At 38.6% G+C, this 17652-nt stretch overlaps 1 protein-coding gene across 2 annotated transcripts in view; it reads right to left on the reverse strand.

The window, feature by feature from the left end:
• LOC110471410 (neuronal acetylcholine receptor subunit alpha-7) overlaps positions 1-17652 on the reverse strand; it is a 35011-nt gene that overhangs the window by 16230 nt on the left and 1129 nt on the right. For both annotated transcript variants that reach the window (XR_002465589.3, XM_021532028.3), the window contains exons 2-3: positions 17359-17498; positions 2240-2284 (exon numbers count right to left, since the gene is read on the reverse strand). Coding sequence is in view for 1 of the 2 variants with exons in the window: in XM_021532028.3 (XP_021387703.1) it covers positions 2240-2284; positions 17359-17498 (185 nt within the window). In the remaining variant the exon portion in view is untranslated. The remainder of the gene's footprint in view (positions 1-2239; positions 2285-17358; positions 17499-17652) is intronic.

A 17652-nucleotide genomic window follows, 5' to 3' on the forward strand; every position in this document is an offset into this window, starting at 1 on the left:
TTAAGATACATGAGTTGCTCACATCCATCTATACACAGCTTCTGTAAGCTGATCAACTGCTTCTCATATTCTTTCAGAAGTTCTACATGCTTTTTCTCAGTAAACTGTTTTACATGAACTTTTTGGTTGGCAAATGTCACTGAAATTGTTTTACCGCTTCATCTTTGTGTAATGTAGAAGTCCTAAGATGCCAGGATACATCTGTGTTTTCTGAAGGCCAGCAATGTAAGCAAATAGGCTGGGTGGGTTTAAGGCACTGAAAGCCGTGGCTCTCGTGGCTTTGGGGGAGTCATCCTCAGGAGCTGCCAGAGCAGGTCACTCGCACTCGTGCTGGGAGAGCCAGGACTGACAGGCTGCATTCACTGCCAGCTGAAGGCATCCTGGATATCATCATATCCAATAATTTCCCATCCCAGCTTACATTAGGAGTTGCCATGGCCACGACACTGTAGCACACGGTGATGCTGAGTGACGTAAAGACAGTCCAAGGACAACAGAAAACTTAATATTCAAGCTGCATTAGAGATAATGTTAAGCAGATTTTATGGTTGCTCTGTTAGCTCTGTGTGCAAAGTGCTCACCCATCCAGCAGGGCATGATCCACTTCATTTTGCTTTAACTTTAGAGCTAAAAGAGCTGAAGTACCTTTCATTTGGATTAAAATAGCAAAGAGCTCAGGGTGCTTTGGTTAGTTCCAATATGTGTGATTAGGCAAGGCTCCTGCTATCACTTAGATCAAGTTTGAGATTTTTGATGCTGAACAGTATTGCCGTGGAGATAGTGGTTGGATGAAATAGTCTGCATGTATAAATACTAGATTTATAGTCCTCTTTCTCTCAAGTTGTTTTTTGTATTTAAGTATTTTGGGGATAATTATATAAAATACATTTAAGATACATTTTATCATAAAATACATTTAAGATACATTGCTGATTATACACACATATATATCAAGGAATGCAATGGAGAGGGATTTCAGGGAAAACTTATTTCAGATCATTTAAAATAATAGAATGACATATGTCAGTCTTAAGCTTTGCCTTGAATCTGTCTAGAACACAATTAATAGACAGTTGATATGCGCACACTTTTATATTTATGTTTACACAAGCTATGAGAAGTGGCTAATTTTTTTGGTAGTAACCAAGTGATCTGTTCATTGCAGTCTTAATGTGCTTCATATCCAGTATGTGTTAAGGTGAATAAATAAAAAGAAATACAGAATGTATAATATAATCAAAAAATTCCTAAGGGGGAAAAAACCAAACTCAAAAAGGATAAGGATGCTGTGAGAAGAGAAGGAAAGAGAAGGAAAGAGAAGGAAAATAAATTACAGCCTCTTGAGTATGAATTGTTGTCTCTTTTACTGGTAAGAAATCATAGGAACTATGGTCTAAATCCAAAAACATATTATATTTGACAGTTTTAATCTTGCTGTACAACAGGTCTGTAAAAAAGCATGAGTTGAGTGCTTCTTCCATGTCATATTTTCTTTGTGAATCTATGGAATAGCCATGCTGTTCTTACAGGTCATCAGAATAGTCTTTCCTTTGTTTCCCAAGGCCCACCCCAGGGCAAGTGAGGTGTTCTATCTAAAATGTAACAATAAAAGAAAAAATAATGCCTTTAAACTGAATTAGCTGGTAAGAGAAAATGAAAGGGGTAAAGTTTCTGCAAAAGCCTTGTGATTGTCTGGAATAATAGAAATCTTCTGTAACTTCCTTTACCTAACCCAAACAGTTTGGTTTCCGTAGAACTAATGGGAATTCGGCTAATGGCAAATTCTCATCCATGCTGCTGTAGATGGAGAAAACTCTACATCACTGTCTTTGCAGAGCTTAAGACAAACTTAATGGTAGAAATGTTTGTGGATGCACTAGGACTCCACAGGAGTCAGCATGCTAAGAAGCACCTTGTTAATTCTGAGTAATAATGTAACCTTTCAGAGAAAACAATTTCAAAATACTCTCACAAAGTTCTTGAATTGTCTATTATCTCATCCATTTATTAAAAAGTTAATAAAAATTGACTCCTGCCCAGAAATGCTGGCCATGAGTTAATGAGCACAAAGTTCTCTGCCGTAGTATCTAGTGGTAGCAAAGAAAATCTGACATGGAATTAGGAGTCAACTCACATTTTCTCTACAGACCTGAAAGTTTTCTAAAATTCAAACCCCTCGCCAGATTAAACTCTTAAGACTTCAAGGGGGAAAACAAACATACTTTGTTTCAAAACTTACCATTTGTAGCCAAATATTTGTGGTTAATACTTGATTCTTTTCATCCTGGAGGGAAGGAGGAGCGGAAGAAGGAAAAAACAAACCACAGCTTAGTACCATACAGATAAAATAATACCATTAAATACATTTGACTGTTATAAAATAACCAGTTATGCTAAAGTACCTTTCAAAGCAATCGGAATTGGAACCATTCCAATGGGAACCATTGCCACTCACTTATTCAAATGGAAGTTTTCACAGGATCTTTATAATTTCAATTTAATATTAGTACAATCGGTCAAACCGTTTCCTGGGGATATCCTTTTGCCAGACTCTTCCCTGAGGCCCCTTCTTTAATAAAGATTCTCCAAAGGTAAAGCAGATTACAGCAGGGGCTGCCTGTAGCACCTTTCCTAGGAGCAGCCCTCTCACTAATTAACTTATCCAGCAGACACAGGCAGGCATAGAAAGAACAAAGAGCAAAGTGTGGCTAAGCTCAGATGGGGTTGAGGAGTTGTGGCTAAGCTCAGATGGGGTTGAGGAGTTGTGACTAAGCTCAGATGAGGGGTGTTGAGGCCATTCTGAGGAGCTTAACAGGCAAGTGGCACCACTTGTGTCAGTGGAACTGACAAAAAGTCCTGCATCAGCTTTACCAGAGAACTGTTGCCAGGGAAGAATATTATTATTCTTTGAAGGCCTTTCCCCTGCACTCCTGTCATTGATGTAAGTTCAGGTGACACACCAGGCATCTTACTGCTGAAGTTGTAGATTTTAATTCTTCACTGCTCAGACACAAGAAAATATCAGTGACATTTTTCTGTGGAGGTAACCATATCAGCATCCACCTGGGTTGTGTGAAGCTAATGGAATATACTAAATATGCAGTCAGTATTCCACATTTTCCAATCTGAGCATATAATCCCTGTCCTAACACCAGTCAATGCTCCATGCCATCTACTGTCTGAGGAAGTGTCATAGGAAATTCAGTTACCTGTACAGTCTCTACTGCCAGAGTTGTTAGTATGTCTAGACCTCTGAACTTAAATCTGTCCCTCTTGAACTTAAATATCATTCCTAAATGCCAAAAAATGGCCAAAAATTTTTAATCACATTTCATACAATTAAAAAAAAACCCTTTTTAATCACACACTTTACTAAAGGTAAATTTTCTGTTCTTGTTTTGTGAACTACTAACCAAAAATCACTCCTGAAAGAACTTGCATTGCAAACATTTTAGATCAGTATATTAGTAGGAAGTTATAGAGCATACAAAATCAAATATCCTGCAAGGGACAATGGCCTTTTTAAAGCAAGAGAAACCTTTTACAGAGCTGCATCAGTAAATGTATGAAAGTGCTACTAGGCTTTAGTTGTGTTAGGTCACAACTAAATGTACAACATTCAAAGATAAAGATTTTAAACAAAGATGACAATGTACATGAGTAAAGTCTACCATCATGCACACTCGTACCTTGCTTTTTAAAAAAAACATAAAAATACAAATAAGCACAGAGCATAGCTAGTAATTCAGCACTTTTCCTCTCTATTTTCTGCTTCATCACCTCCATGAAACTTTTTCAAAACTATCTCAAGTGGACAACTCATTTAAAATGGCATCCTGGGGAAACAGGTCTCTAAGTGTTTGGTTTCAGAAATCCATTATTAAGCTCCACTGAATCTGCATGGGGAAGGCATTGCTGAAGATGTCAGCCATGCAAAGCAGTAATTAACTTGCACTGGTAGCTGTTACTCTCTAGCCCCACAAACATTAATTTGGAATCTCTATCAGCCTGCTTATACAGCACTACAAAACTACTGTGTAAGGGATCTTTAATTCATGAATGAAGAAACAATCTTTACGAGATCATTCATATCACCATGAGCTAAAGTCTATTGAGAAGGGTTGCCAGTTCAGGGCGTGTAAAATCTACATGTTTCTATTCATCATAGGCAATTGGGCCGGAGCTGCAGCCAGTGTTGATCTTGAAGACTGTAGTAGAGGGAATTAAGAAGTTTGGGGAGGTTTGTATATGAATAAAAAGCAAAACAAAGAGTTGTCAATGTGAAAAAGGTTGTTCAAGCAAAATAAGGACAAAGAAAAAGTCAGTGTACATGATTTGTGACATGAAAGATTGGAATTCCTGATGTCTCTTTCCCACCTGACTTCCTTTTCACCATGAAAGGAATAGGCCAGTGCAATTACCCTTTACTTCAGTGGTCAGCAACAGACCTTTTTATATACAGTAAAATGGTTTTTACTCAGCTTACAGCACATTTTCCCAATTAAGCAGAAAATGCTGCATAAACAGTTATTACCACTGCATGAATAATATTAATAACATTCCATGATCTAGCATGTGAGATTCAACATCAGGAATAGACAACAGAATGTTTCTGATTTCTTAAAAATAGGTGAAAAAGACAGAAAAATGTTCAATAAAATGTCAGAAGTGAAAAATACAAATTTTCACTGTTGCACCACATTTCTGAGACCATTCTAAACTTAAACACATTTTTATTTGGTGTTTTGACTTTGGCCATATCAGTGACATTTTTGTATAGAAGCAGAGCTCTGGTGTTTGTGATTTAACCTTGTAGTAGTACAGCCTCCTGCTGGGAGAGCAAGGCTCCTTCAAAACTACAGCAGCCATTGCAAACCGTTCTTCAGCCAGAGCTGAACAGCACAGTCAGGATGCTTTGCCAGTTCTGCATGCCCTGGCCTTGGGGTATTAATGTAAAACGAGGGCCACTCCCTTTACATCAGCTGCTAACTTGCCCTGATTCCGCTGGTGCCAAGAATCCCCTGGAAGCTGGATCCTAGCTAGTGATGTTGCTGAAAGCTGAAGATGTTTAGGACATCACCTTCTTTCCCACATTCCACTGCAAAGCAAATGTAGCCCAAGGCACCTTCAGTTAGGATGATACCTGCCTGACTCTTGCCACCCGCTCAGATCCTGGCTCCTTCAGACTTTTAGGGATAATTGCAGCTGTGCTCAGGATTTAGTTGAGTATGTCCTGTAGCATTAAGGTGAGCTTCATAGTGAAATCTCCAAAACCCAGCCTGAAAATATCTTCATTAATTGCTGTGCTTCTTGGTCTTTGATTTAATTTTTTCTAGCTTTTTTAAAATCAAAGAATTAAACTATAAAGGCCAACCAAAATGTGAGAAGTTAATTAAAATGAAATTTGCAAACTTCTCTTCCACTGAGCTCTTAGGTTTATTAGATTTGTGATGGATGGCATACAAATGGCTCTTCATGCAGTTTGCATGCTGGAGGTCTGAGAAATAAATAATGGCTCAGGAGAATTGCTCCTGACTGGGAAAAGTGGAATTTTGTTGATAGAGATTACACAGACTGGCACAGATTGCTGCCATTATCCATTTTGATTTTTTTGAGAAAGCTGACTTTGGACTGTAAATTTAATGAGGAATAAGGCAATAAATGGCTATACTGGGGCTGAAATACATAATTGTTACATATGGGAAACAGGTAGAGTTTCCCTCCATGAACTCCTCCTCCTCCCATTAATTTGTGATATAGTGAATAAAGTTATTGAAGTCCTCTAATCTTTAGCATTTTCCTGGTTTGGGCTGGTTTCACTTGTTCAATTGTTCTTATTTCAACCCATGTGTTTTACCTTTTCTTTCTGATTCTGCTCCTCACCAGGGGAGGGGCCTAAGTGAGCAATTGCCTGCAGTGTTGTAGTTTCTGGTTGGGGTTAAACCATGCCAGGCATATTCTCAATTCAGCCTGCTGTCCTAAGCGTGTTCCATAACCCTGAAGGGCAGAGTGGCAGTACCAGATGCTGTGACAGTTCCTCTGTTTCCTGTCTGAATTGTGAGTGGTGTGGCAGATCTGAACAAGAACCAAGGCTAGAAATGTACAGCACGAAAAGAGAATGCAGTGGAAGACTGTGAAAAAGCTGAAAGCAGAGTGTTAGGGCTAATGACTATTGTATGTGTAGGCTCAATTTTATAAACAAATTTAAAATATTTGTAGGAGAGGGCCATTGTTAATCCAGTGAAGTTTCCTGCATGGGACAGGTGGGGTTAAAGCCTGAATCTGCACTCTCATTCTATTTATTTTTTGTTTTGGAACTGTGTCCTACATTCAGTAATGTAGAAATACTGATTTAATACTAGAAAATACTAGAAATAATGCTAGATAAACCAAACATTCCAGCTCAAGTTGCCTCTCCTAGGCAGAGTGCTCTGTTGGTGTTGTTACTTCAATTTTGTGCAGCTTCTCACCTCCAAAATATGTCCTATCTTCATAAATATTTCCTTAACTATCCTGTAATGTTTAAAGTTCAATATATAGAAGCTTTATTTCAAAGCCTACTTATATCATTTTCCTTTGAAATGCTCTCCTCCAGGCTGGCCTTTGTATATACATGTAATGCCATTTTTTAAATTACTTTATAGAATATGCTGCTTAGTGTTTACTGAGCATTTTCTTGTCTTGATAGTTTGTAAACATGTCCCATTGAGAAAACATGAAATTGTTCAGACTATTTATTCTCTTGTGGGGCTTTTGTTAATTAAATTATTACAAATGTGAAAATATTAGTAGAAAATCAACAAATGGATTTTTTAAAAATTGCTTTGTAAATCTTCTGTCTAATCTACAAGCACATTATTTACAGCAAATTAAACACAAGGAAAATTGTACCTCTCGAGCAAGAGAAGGGCCAGGCTGGGCAGAGCAGTCTGAGCTCAGTGTGAGTGGAAATTGGCCCCTGGTGCTGGGAGCAGGGGGTCTGGGACAGGGGGTGCAGAGGCTGTGCCTGAGCCACAGCGAGCTCCAGGGTCCATGGCATGGAAACTGCAGGAGGATGCTCTGCAAGTCACTCAGCCACACTCCTGAGGAAAAGCATCCAGCAGCTGCAGGGGAGGGAATGGGAGAGGAGGAAAGGAAAGCTCCAGGTGTGAGTGGTGGACAGGTGCCCTAGTTTTACAATCCTGGTCTGTATTTAACACTTAGGCCAGTACATATTTAATACAAGGTTTACTATGAGCTTACAGGTAGTTACAATCCAAACTTTAGTAACTGAAGAGTTTGACCTATGTGGAAGTCTGAAAAAATTGGGGATTTTCAGGTATGTTCTGCATGGATATTGAAGCCTGGAGTTCCTCTGTCCGTCCACTGTTCAGGTGTACACATGGAGTGAAACAAAACAGTGAGAAAGTAAACCTGAATACAACAGACAAGTATGCTACTGCTTAGAGCTGAATTCTGAGAAATTTGAAAAGTTTCTGAAGTTAAAATGCTAAAATATTGCTAGAGTATTCTCTACTGCTGGGATAGGAGTAAATGTTTTTTGGCTTTTTGAACCTCTCTTCTTTTTTTTTCTTAAAAATTAGAAAAATACAGTCTGAATTTTACCTGGGTTAAGGTTGAGTTTGGACTATGAGATACGGAGTCTGATTACTTTGCGTAACCTAATTCAGGTGAACCCTGAGGGGGGTTGTTTGTTTTGCTTTTTTTTTTTTTTTTTAACTTGTGCTATTTGTGTCTGGAAAAGGCCAGCATTTTCTCCACACCAACTCCTCTTACATGCTTTTGCAAAAAGCATTTGCTTTCTTCCCAATTTCTTTATATTGCTTTAAAAAAAAGGCAGTTTGTTCAGACCACACACAGAGGTGTCCCAAGATAGATGCAAATCCATCATAGCAAAAAGCTGCTGCAGAAAGAGCATAAAAGAGTGACCTTAGCTCTAAGTAGAGCATCTGGGTGAGGAAACTTCTTAGGATGTAGGAAAGTCTTTGTGTCCCAGGTATGCTCTGTTATGTCTGAGAGTTGTGCTGTCATTGGCTGCACCAGGGCTTTGTCTTGGTAGTGGGCTGGAGAAGTGGCTTTATACAAGTTCCAGGAAAAAAAAGTTGAGATGATAAATATGTGTGAGAGGCTCATAATGTACCATTTTTGTTACCATGGGGATGTAATTGTAACAGCAGTCTGTCTTTTTTTTTCAGTACATCATTGTTAGCAAGAGATTGTATTTAGATATGAACACATTCATCTTTGCGAAGACAAGCAGGGATAAGGCATATGAAATGAGCAGAGTACAGCATGACTAATCACATACCTCAGCACATCTTGCATAAAAAAATATTTTGAAAAGCAAGTTGTATTTTTCAAGTTACCTTACAAATTTCTGTGATTAATTGTAGGGTTTCACTCAGTTCAATTTTTGAATATAGCATAGACCTTAAAGTGCAAATAAATTTCTTGCGAACTTGCAAAGTAATAACTACCTTCTGTTTCTTTATTTACAAATAATTCTTGATTCCAGTGTTTCTTGTAGCAGACTCCTGTTGAGAGGACTGAACCCTGAATTAGTGTTAAATACTGATTCTAGGTGCTGATTAGCATTGCCAGCCTAACACAGATAGGCATCCCAGCTCTGAACACATGCTGGAATCTGAGAACTACCAACAGTATCATAAGATAAGATCAAAGAATGGAGCCCCCATAGCCCCTTCATTATGTGGTGTTAAAACCAGAGGGAATCAAAGCCTTTGAACTTGATTTATCTTTCTAGAGGTTAGCTGCAAAATACTGAAATTGGAAGGCCAGATTGTTACACTTCAATGTACCAGCAGACTGAAGCAGAAGGAAAGTATGTGTTATTTCTTCAAGGAGAGAAGAGAAAGTTATGGGAGAGCAGGGAGATGAACCCAAAGCTGTCTTTTCCTCTCCCTGTGCATGATCAGAGCACACAGCTCCAACACCAACCTGCTGCTGGTGTTCATCTGTCCTATTTTTGTGAGTAACAGCAACAGAAATTTCCACACCTGACCAGAGCATATTCTCCATGATTTAACATCAGCTGAAACCTTTGAGGAACACCAGATCCACAGAGACAGAGGCATCTTACACAACCACAGGAATAGCTCTGTGCATTACAAATGGACATAGGTAAAGCCAGCTTCAGAGAGTCAGATACCAAAATGCTATTACTCATTCCAGACAGTGTCTCTAGCTATACTACACCCTACCTCCATCTTCCCAAATATAGGAAAATCAAGCAAGGAGAAGTTGCTCCAAAATTTCTGTGATATGTAACATTACCCATTATCTTGGATATCTTGGGCTCTCTGGTCAATCTAGGATACAGCACAGACATCACCATGGCAATTAAAAAACTTCCTGGGGAAGGGCAGAGTACCAAATGCATTCCTTATCCTGCTGAATGTCTCTGCAACTCTTGACACGGACGTATTGCTAAGACACTTCAATAACTCAAGAAGATGAGTCATATTACAGAGGTTCTCTTTATTCCTTACCCATCCTCTGATGGACACATTTGAGTGTCCTCTTAAGGGTCTTCCTTTCCTGCTTTCCATGAAAATCCATACTGTGCCCACCTCTCTGATATGCCTGTAGAGAATCACTTACAAAGGCACTGAGAAACAGGGAGTTTAGCTGAGAGGAGTACTTTGATGGAAATCAGCTGTATCTGTTTCTTCACAAATGCAACAAGCGTCATGACTGAAATGTCAGAACACCTACATAGTCCTTCAGGCTGCTTTTTCCCCAGCACAAAAGAGCAAATTCTCCTTTGTGAAAAGATTATTTCTGTCTGTGGGGACAGAGATGGAATGAACACTCCAAAATCCATAAAAATGCTCATCTGAATTTCTTGAGCTCTGTCAAACCACGACACAGTGCTCATTACTTTTTCTGTTCTCATTGTTGCATTTAGTAGTTTTGGAGATGGTGGGTAAGAGGCCTCATTCCTTCCTTCCTGCCTTCCTCTCAAACCCTAAACCAGCACACCTGTGTAGTTACTGAGAGTAATTAAGGACATGCCGAGCACAGAAATGTACAAACACTTCTGACTGAAGGCAGAAATCAAGCCATAAAAGTGCAAAGTAGCAGTGCTGTATGATTAAATATGTGCATGGGTCCCCCAAGTCTGCACAGGGTTATTGATCATCTTCCCTTCAGGGGAGTTCTTTATGAGGAGCAAACAAGGAATGAGGAGATGGGATTATAAACCATACAAATGTGGCCTCACATCACTACCAGAAGATTTGGGAGAGATTAACTGGATGAATGTCATATTCTTATCTTGCTGCCAGTGAGCAGCAAGCACATGGCTTCATGCCATGCTCTTAGTGCTTCGAAGTTAGCTGTTGTTGAAGCCAGGGTCACCAGCCTTTCCTTTTTACAAATCAAATTCTAGTTGCAGTAACAGGCATGAAAATGCAAGCACAAGTGAAGGTTAAATCTGAATAGACATTTACTTCAGGCTGCTTCTGTTATTCTTGGAAAATAAATCTTTTAATTTTGAATAAATTAAAAATAAACTGGTTAACACAGTAAAGTAAATGATTTAAGTAATTAAAATTCTAAGTTAATTTTGAAATATTTCTTTTTCTACATAAGTGCTTGTATAAATAGGCTTCCTGCTGCCCACCCATTGTGAGATCTTTCTTTCTTCCTTCCTTCCTTTCCTTTCCTTTCTTTCTTTTCCATTTTGGTAAATCATATATTTAGATTGGGAACAGTTGGATTGTTTTGTAGTCTGTTCAGGCTACTGAATATGGTGAAGAGTTCAGGACAAACTGAAGAATTCACATCTGTATAATCTAAATTTGAAGTAATTAACATTTGAAGTAATTAACATTTGAATGTATTTATGTTAATATGCTGCTCAGAGATACAGAATTGTTTGCTTCCAATCCATTGACAATACTTTGTTCAACCGCTGTCAGCAATATTAGATTTGTAAATGACTGGAAACTTTTGGTAGCATGTGCTTTGCTGAGAGAAAAGCAGGCACTGTATCCACAGAGCACTGAGAATGCAGCCCTGAGCAGAGACAGAGAACAGGAACAGAAATACCACTTTGCTTTAGCAGCATTTCCTGCCTTCCCTTGCCATCATCCCCAAAATTGCTGCAGCACATTCTTGCCAACTTATAGACCCACACAGATCACGCTACAGGAGTGGGGCTGGGGCCGTGATGGTTACTTGGGAGTTGCTTTCCCATACTTCACCCAGCCCACAGCATCCTCCCACAGCACTTCCAGAAGCCTTCCCAGAAAAGAAATGTGTTCAGCAGGGGCAGCCACCTGCATCTGAACTCCCTTCTCGTGTATTTTGTCACTGCAGTCAGAGGCAAATCAAGCCCAGGAGGAGCCAAGGTAGCTCCCATGGTTCTGTGCACAGCAGAAGAGGCTTTCCCAAGGAGCAGCAGTTTTGTGGAGCAGGTAGGTGCTCTGTGGGAGCAGAGAGCAAACGGTGCAGCCAGGGCTTCTCCTGGGCTGGGACACCCGTGGCTCTCCCAGGAACAGGGAAACCATCCACAGCCACACGGGGCTGGGAACACTCAGCTGCACTGGGACTGCAGGGAGCCAGACCCTCCCACTATCCAAGGACAAGAACATTCATGAAGAAATACAGGTCTTTCAATCTTTCCAAGCAAATTACCACAGATCATAACAAGCTGATCCATATTGGCCAAACTTCTGTAAATTACAAGCTTTATATAAGACCAAGTATTAGCCAGATCTGACTCCCAGGAATTACATCTTGCGCCGTAATTTTTTTTCATTAGCTGATTACTAAGGACTGCTAATAATTACTAGATGATGTGACACTGCAGGTTCTGTTGTTCTAGTAAGAGGCTCTGTGTAGAATTTGAAGGCTTTATGTGGTGGTCCCTATGCTCTACAGCAGTGTCACAGAGGAATCTGTTTCCAAGCATCTTAGCCATGCTTTTCACAGGAAGGTTACAAGCCCTCTTCATCACAACTGACATAGAAGTAGATGTTTAGTCACTTAAGTTAATGGGGCATCCATACTAATGCAGTTAGAAAGCAACATATGAGGTACTGAGTTTTTATGATTCAAGCTGATTACTTATATCACAAAGAATAAGAAAAATGTTTGAGAAGCTCAATCATATTACAAAAAAGTTCCAAACATCTCTCCTGTGGAACCATAAAGCAGAATATGAGTTCTGATTTTCACATACAATGAAGATCTCTAATGTCCTCAAGTGAACTATTATCAGGAGGGTTTTTTATAGACTTTAGTTCAGTCCTTTTTTCCTTCTCACAAACTGCGTTTAATTAGTGTACATTCATTGCTTCCCATTCCATCCTACACATCCTCCTGTTTAAAATATCTTTCCAGGTCTAAACACTGTTTGAGGACACTAGGTAAAATGCTGACAGAAGAGTTAAAAAATCCAGAAGATCTTTAGAAGCACAGGAAAGACAGACAAATATCACAGAAATAAGGCTGTGGTTTCTCTTAGTATGTTAATATCTCACCACAGTAGGGTAGGGAGAGGTGTTGTCTGCTTATTAAAGTAGAGCAACTATAAGACTATTTTAGACGCTTGTCTGATCTGTTCTTCAGATTTAATGGAAAAAGAAAATACTCTGTTTTCTGTTATAATCCAATAACTTTCCTGGTATTAAATTAACTAAAAATATCAGAAGGCATATCCCAGCACCTTTCCCGTTTTCTAAACTCTCAGGAATAAATTATGGTGGAATGGAAATGGCTGTAAGATGAAAGTGCAAACAGTTTCTCCCTTGGTGGTAAAAAAGTTCAAGCAGCAAACTGAGAAGAAAATAAAGCTCAGTGAGATGTTTTCTAATGTACACAAATGAATGCTAAAATTAAAAGAATAATGCAAATCTGATGAGCTTCTGCCACAGACATTGTTTGCAAAGAGGCTGCTGAGGTCTGATAAACAGCTTAAGAACTTCATTAGCACCATTTTTCAATGAGTCTCTTGATTTGGTTGTTTTTATTCGTTTTCCAGATTTAAATTTTTTTCTTCTTTTTTTCCTTTTTTGGCAGACAAGATGTTTCTTTTATAGTCTTTTTCTTTACCAAAGCTGTTACGCTTCTTTGAATGACAGCATAATTCTCTTTTCAAAATTTCAAGATATTTGACATTACTGTCTTGCCCAGTGGGTCTGGAGTATTGGACTGCAAATACTGAATTGCAGATCCTTATGCAGAGACTTTGCAAAGGCTTGAATGTAAGTCATTGTAGTCAGCTGGATCACTTCACTGTGTAAAAGAAAACAAGGACAAAAGCCCTTGAATATATAAAACTAAGTCATGCAAGTAACCAAGGGCAATGTAGGATAAGAAAACTTTGACTAAGTTCAGATAAAGGTAAAAAAGTTAGCGTGCTTTTCATTTATCCTTTGGTCTGCACAAGTGGGTTGAACAGCCTAAAGGAACAGGATTTCCCTTGAGATTCTGCTGCTGCTTATGACATACAAACAACTATTCAGTGCTTTTCTTTCCTCTAACTAGTATTTTTTTTAAAAGGGAACAGGAGAAACTGGAAAATAAGCAAAAACTGTTGTGTAGTAAATTATTTAATTAGCCAGCAAGTATCATCAGGAATCATGAAAGATTCCTAAGTAGTGTTATGCAACATAAGTAATAATTTGAATATTCATGTGGATAAGTAGCTTAATTCAACTTTCTTAAATAAATTAAATGTTGATTCTAAAAAATTAACTAATTTATTATCAGAGTAGATCAAAATGGTCACACTCATACCCACCAAAATGTTTGTCACTTCTTGTTGAAGAAGTCACAAGCTAAGATGGTATTGATCCAGCATTCTCTCAAGTTTTTCAATTTGAATGAGAGACAGAGCTCGCTTGCGTTTTTTGAAATATATGACATATGATAATATGTTAGGTGAAGAACCACTACAGGTAATTTTGTGAGCAGTTCAAGCTAATCTAAAGCCAAAGTACAGGTGATGTAGAGAATTGACCCCTCAAAAAGGGATAAGGTAACTCTCACTCAGAGAGGCAGTGGTGCAAGCCACAGCTGTGGGAGCATGAGCCCAGAACTCGGAGAGATTACTTCCAGTAGCAAAGGCTGAGATCAGCTTAGGACACTCCCAAGGTGCTGCCCCAAGTTCCATGTAGAAAGCTGGTAAAAATTCTAGATTCCAGCTAGAAAGCTGAAAATTTGCTATATTGAGAGTGAACCATTGACAGCTACTCTGAGAACGAGTTCTGACATGTGGGTTTACCAAGATTTCATTCTCTAGCTTTCTGCTATGTTATTCAGAAATATGCACACCTTGCTGGAAATGGTCAAGAAATCTGGAATACTTCACTAAAAGTTGTTATTGTTATTATGATTATTATTGTTATTGTTGTTATTGTTATTTTCCTGAAGAAGAAAATATGTCTCATTTTTCTAGAACTGTTTTGAACTGTTCCCAAATTGAAAAATAGGAAGTTATGCTTAGATGTTAGGAAAAATCTACCATGATGGTAGTTGCATACTGACTGCTCAGGAAGGTTGTGGAAACTCCTGGACAGGAGCCAGGAAGGCTGTCAAAGTGGTCAGCACTTAACTGGACACAGTCCTGAGTAACATAATCCATTTAAGACATCTTTGCAGTAGGGGAGTGTACAAGATGACCTCTATAGGCCCTGTCCAAACTAAAATAAGACTGATTTTTCTGCTCATTTTGATAGCATTAAAAATTGTGTTTGAACTATCACTCTGTACCTCAGTGTATTCTTCTTCATGCTTGTGTCTCAAAGCAGTCATTTGCAGTATAAATGTGTGACCACTTAATTTCTAAGGCTTCATCTTCTGACTTTTGGTTGAAATACCTGTGATATTTTCTCTTAATTGTATTAACTTACAGTTGATACAGATATGTCTATTGTAAAAAATGCTAGGCTAGGCACAAACTTCACACCCTCATGCTCACTGCCTTTGTTTTCCTATGCCATTCAGTATTCTGTATGAGATGTAGCAGAGTAGGAAAAGCACTGCTGCTGTGTCTATTCTTAGTGTTCCCTCCAAACCAACAGGCAGTGGCTGAATGTTCTCCTCTGATACTATTATTGAGATGGATGTTACAAGAGAAAACAACACTGTTAGAAGGTATTTACCTCCATACAGTGTTTAAAAATGTGGTGGCTGTAATTTTTTTCAGTGTGGAAATTATATCAGTATGTTTCAATAATCTGGTTTTCAGAAATGTATATGCTGGAAATTTTCCTAAGCCTAAATTAGGTTAAGATTCTATGCCAGCACTGAAATACCAGACAAGCAGAAGCCAAAGACCAGTTTTATGTGCAGATTGAGGGATTTCTGTGAGGTGAGAAGTAGAGAAAAATAAATTGCTTATCTACATCCTATTCTTTATTTTTATTGCCATTGTACTGAAGCTATGACCATCCATTGCCCCTCTTCCTCTCCTTCCTCTAAAGCATGCCTTAGTCTTTGTCTCCTAAGATTTTTCTTTTTGAAGTCCACTTTTTCAAACCTCTTTCCATTTTGCATCCCATCCTCTTCCATCTAAATTCCACCTCCTACAATTTTTTTTGCTGTATCTCAGGCCTACCATGTACTCCCACTTCTTCTCTAAGCACTCACATAGTTTCCTAGTTCTCCTCTTCAGCAATACATCCCCAAACTGTATTTTTCTCATGCTGCCCCTGCTCTTCCTCCCCATTTAGAAACATTTTGTATAATTTACTATGCCAGCTTGCATTCTCATTAGACAATTAATTAATTCTATTTTCTAGTGAACTCCACTAAGCTGGGGCAATTGGCACTTACAGATCCCTCATTATGTACTGCTGATCCTAGCATGCATATTAATGTGCAATACCATTAAAAGAAAAACATATCTGAAACCATGGGGTAGAAAATTGCTAGTTTTAATAGGACAGGTTAAAGCTAGAAATACAAGGTAAGAAACATCCATTGTATTTAGAAAAGATTTCATATACTGTCTCCCCTTTCCTGTCAGCAGAGTGCAATGGAAGAGACTTCACCTTATTAAGGAATAGCAGCAACCAGGATCCAGCCTGGCTCAATCTGTTCTGGCAGGGATTTGATGGATTGGCTCTGGAGAGGTCTAACTCCCAATTAGAATTAGTGGCTATCAGCTGAGAAGCCATTAAAGTGAATATATAAACTACAGGAAAGTATGATGGTGACATGTTTTGTTTCTAGCTTGTTAAACCAGTAATTGTTATTGCAAGTAGCTGTCATTCCCACCAGCATTTACTTCTTGTTGACAATGAAGAAAACTCATTTGTTTTATAGCGTGAAGCTTAATTTACTTCATGGTTGGTTTCTTTCTTTGGCTGTCAATCCCAGATCTCAGAGAAAGAAATGCAGTGAGTTTTATGGCAAGCAGAATGAGCTGTAACTAAACAGCCAGTAAAAACCCTAAGGTTTCTGACTGACTATGAAGGGTGGTTCTTGAAAGGCACATAGGACCAAAAGCTCCCTTTTGAATCATATTAGCCAAGACTGCCAGTCATTGACTACACCCAGATTGTCTAGTGATCTGTGGATATTTTCCTTTCATTTTGTGTGTGTTTTAATTAAATTTGACAACTCCAGAACAAATTAATTCTGTGTCTTGAACTTTAGGTATCTGATGGGAAGATAACGGAATTTTGAGGTTATAAGTACATTTTAAGATTTTAACTTCCTTATTATTTGTGGAATTCAGTAAAAACAAATACTGTAAACCCACTTATATGCCAAGTTGCATCTCTGTGCCACTGTGACAGAGTGAAGCTTAAATTAGTCATATTTGAACCCAAAGAGATCCTGCAGTACATTCTACAAGTACAGCACAGGAATACCTATTGATATACCAATCAAATATGGTTGTAAATGCAGTAGCTGTTTAAGCATATAGAATGTAGCAATCTTGTGTAGATACCAAAGGAAATAACACAACTTGGATTCTGGCTGGGATTTCCTCTCCCCTCCATCTTCCAAAATAGGCAGCTCTTAAGTGACCACCAGAAATCAAGGGATTTGGTTTTGCAAATCCCTCCCAGACTATACTGCTTGTTGGTTTTAAGGACAGTTAAGCATCTGAAAGGCAAATTGTGCATTCTGAGCTCCCCTTGAAATATTTTCTAATGCTAAAAACATTGGGAATTTCTGCCAGGAGATCTAAGAACTAGGTAAATTGTACTTCTAAGTTTAGTTCTTTAAAGATGCATACAAAATTTGACATTGTGTCTTAAACTAACTGTGCATTCCAGTTTCTTGTAATCTTTCTTTGCTATCTCAAATGTCCCTTCTAGGAAGGAAAAAAAGATCCACCCTTTGAAACAGTTTCCTAGAAGGTTACAGACTTACCACATCCATGATCTGCATGAGGCTGAGAGTGAAATAGACAGTGAGTGGCTGGGAATCATTTGCAACTGGTCTCTCCAACGGATTGTAATTTTTCAGCAGCTCCTTGTAAAGCTTCCTTTGGAACTCTCCTTGCAGAGATTCTTTGGGCACAGGAATAAAAAGATAAATAATAAGGATTCTACATCAGAAAAAGCTCAGGGATGCTTTTTCACTCCTAACAGATATTATGTATCTGTTATTACACCTGCTGCATTCCCAGAAAAAAATGCCACTGTATTCAAAATAGTTCATTAG

This window comes from Lonchura striata, chromosome 11, assembly GCF_046129695.1.
Source record: "Lonchura striata isolate bLonStr1 chromosome 11, bLonStr1.mat, whole genome shotgun sequence".
Taxonomy (NCBI): Eukaryota; Metazoa; Chordata; class Aves; order Passeriformes; family Estrildidae; genus Lonchura; species Lonchura striata.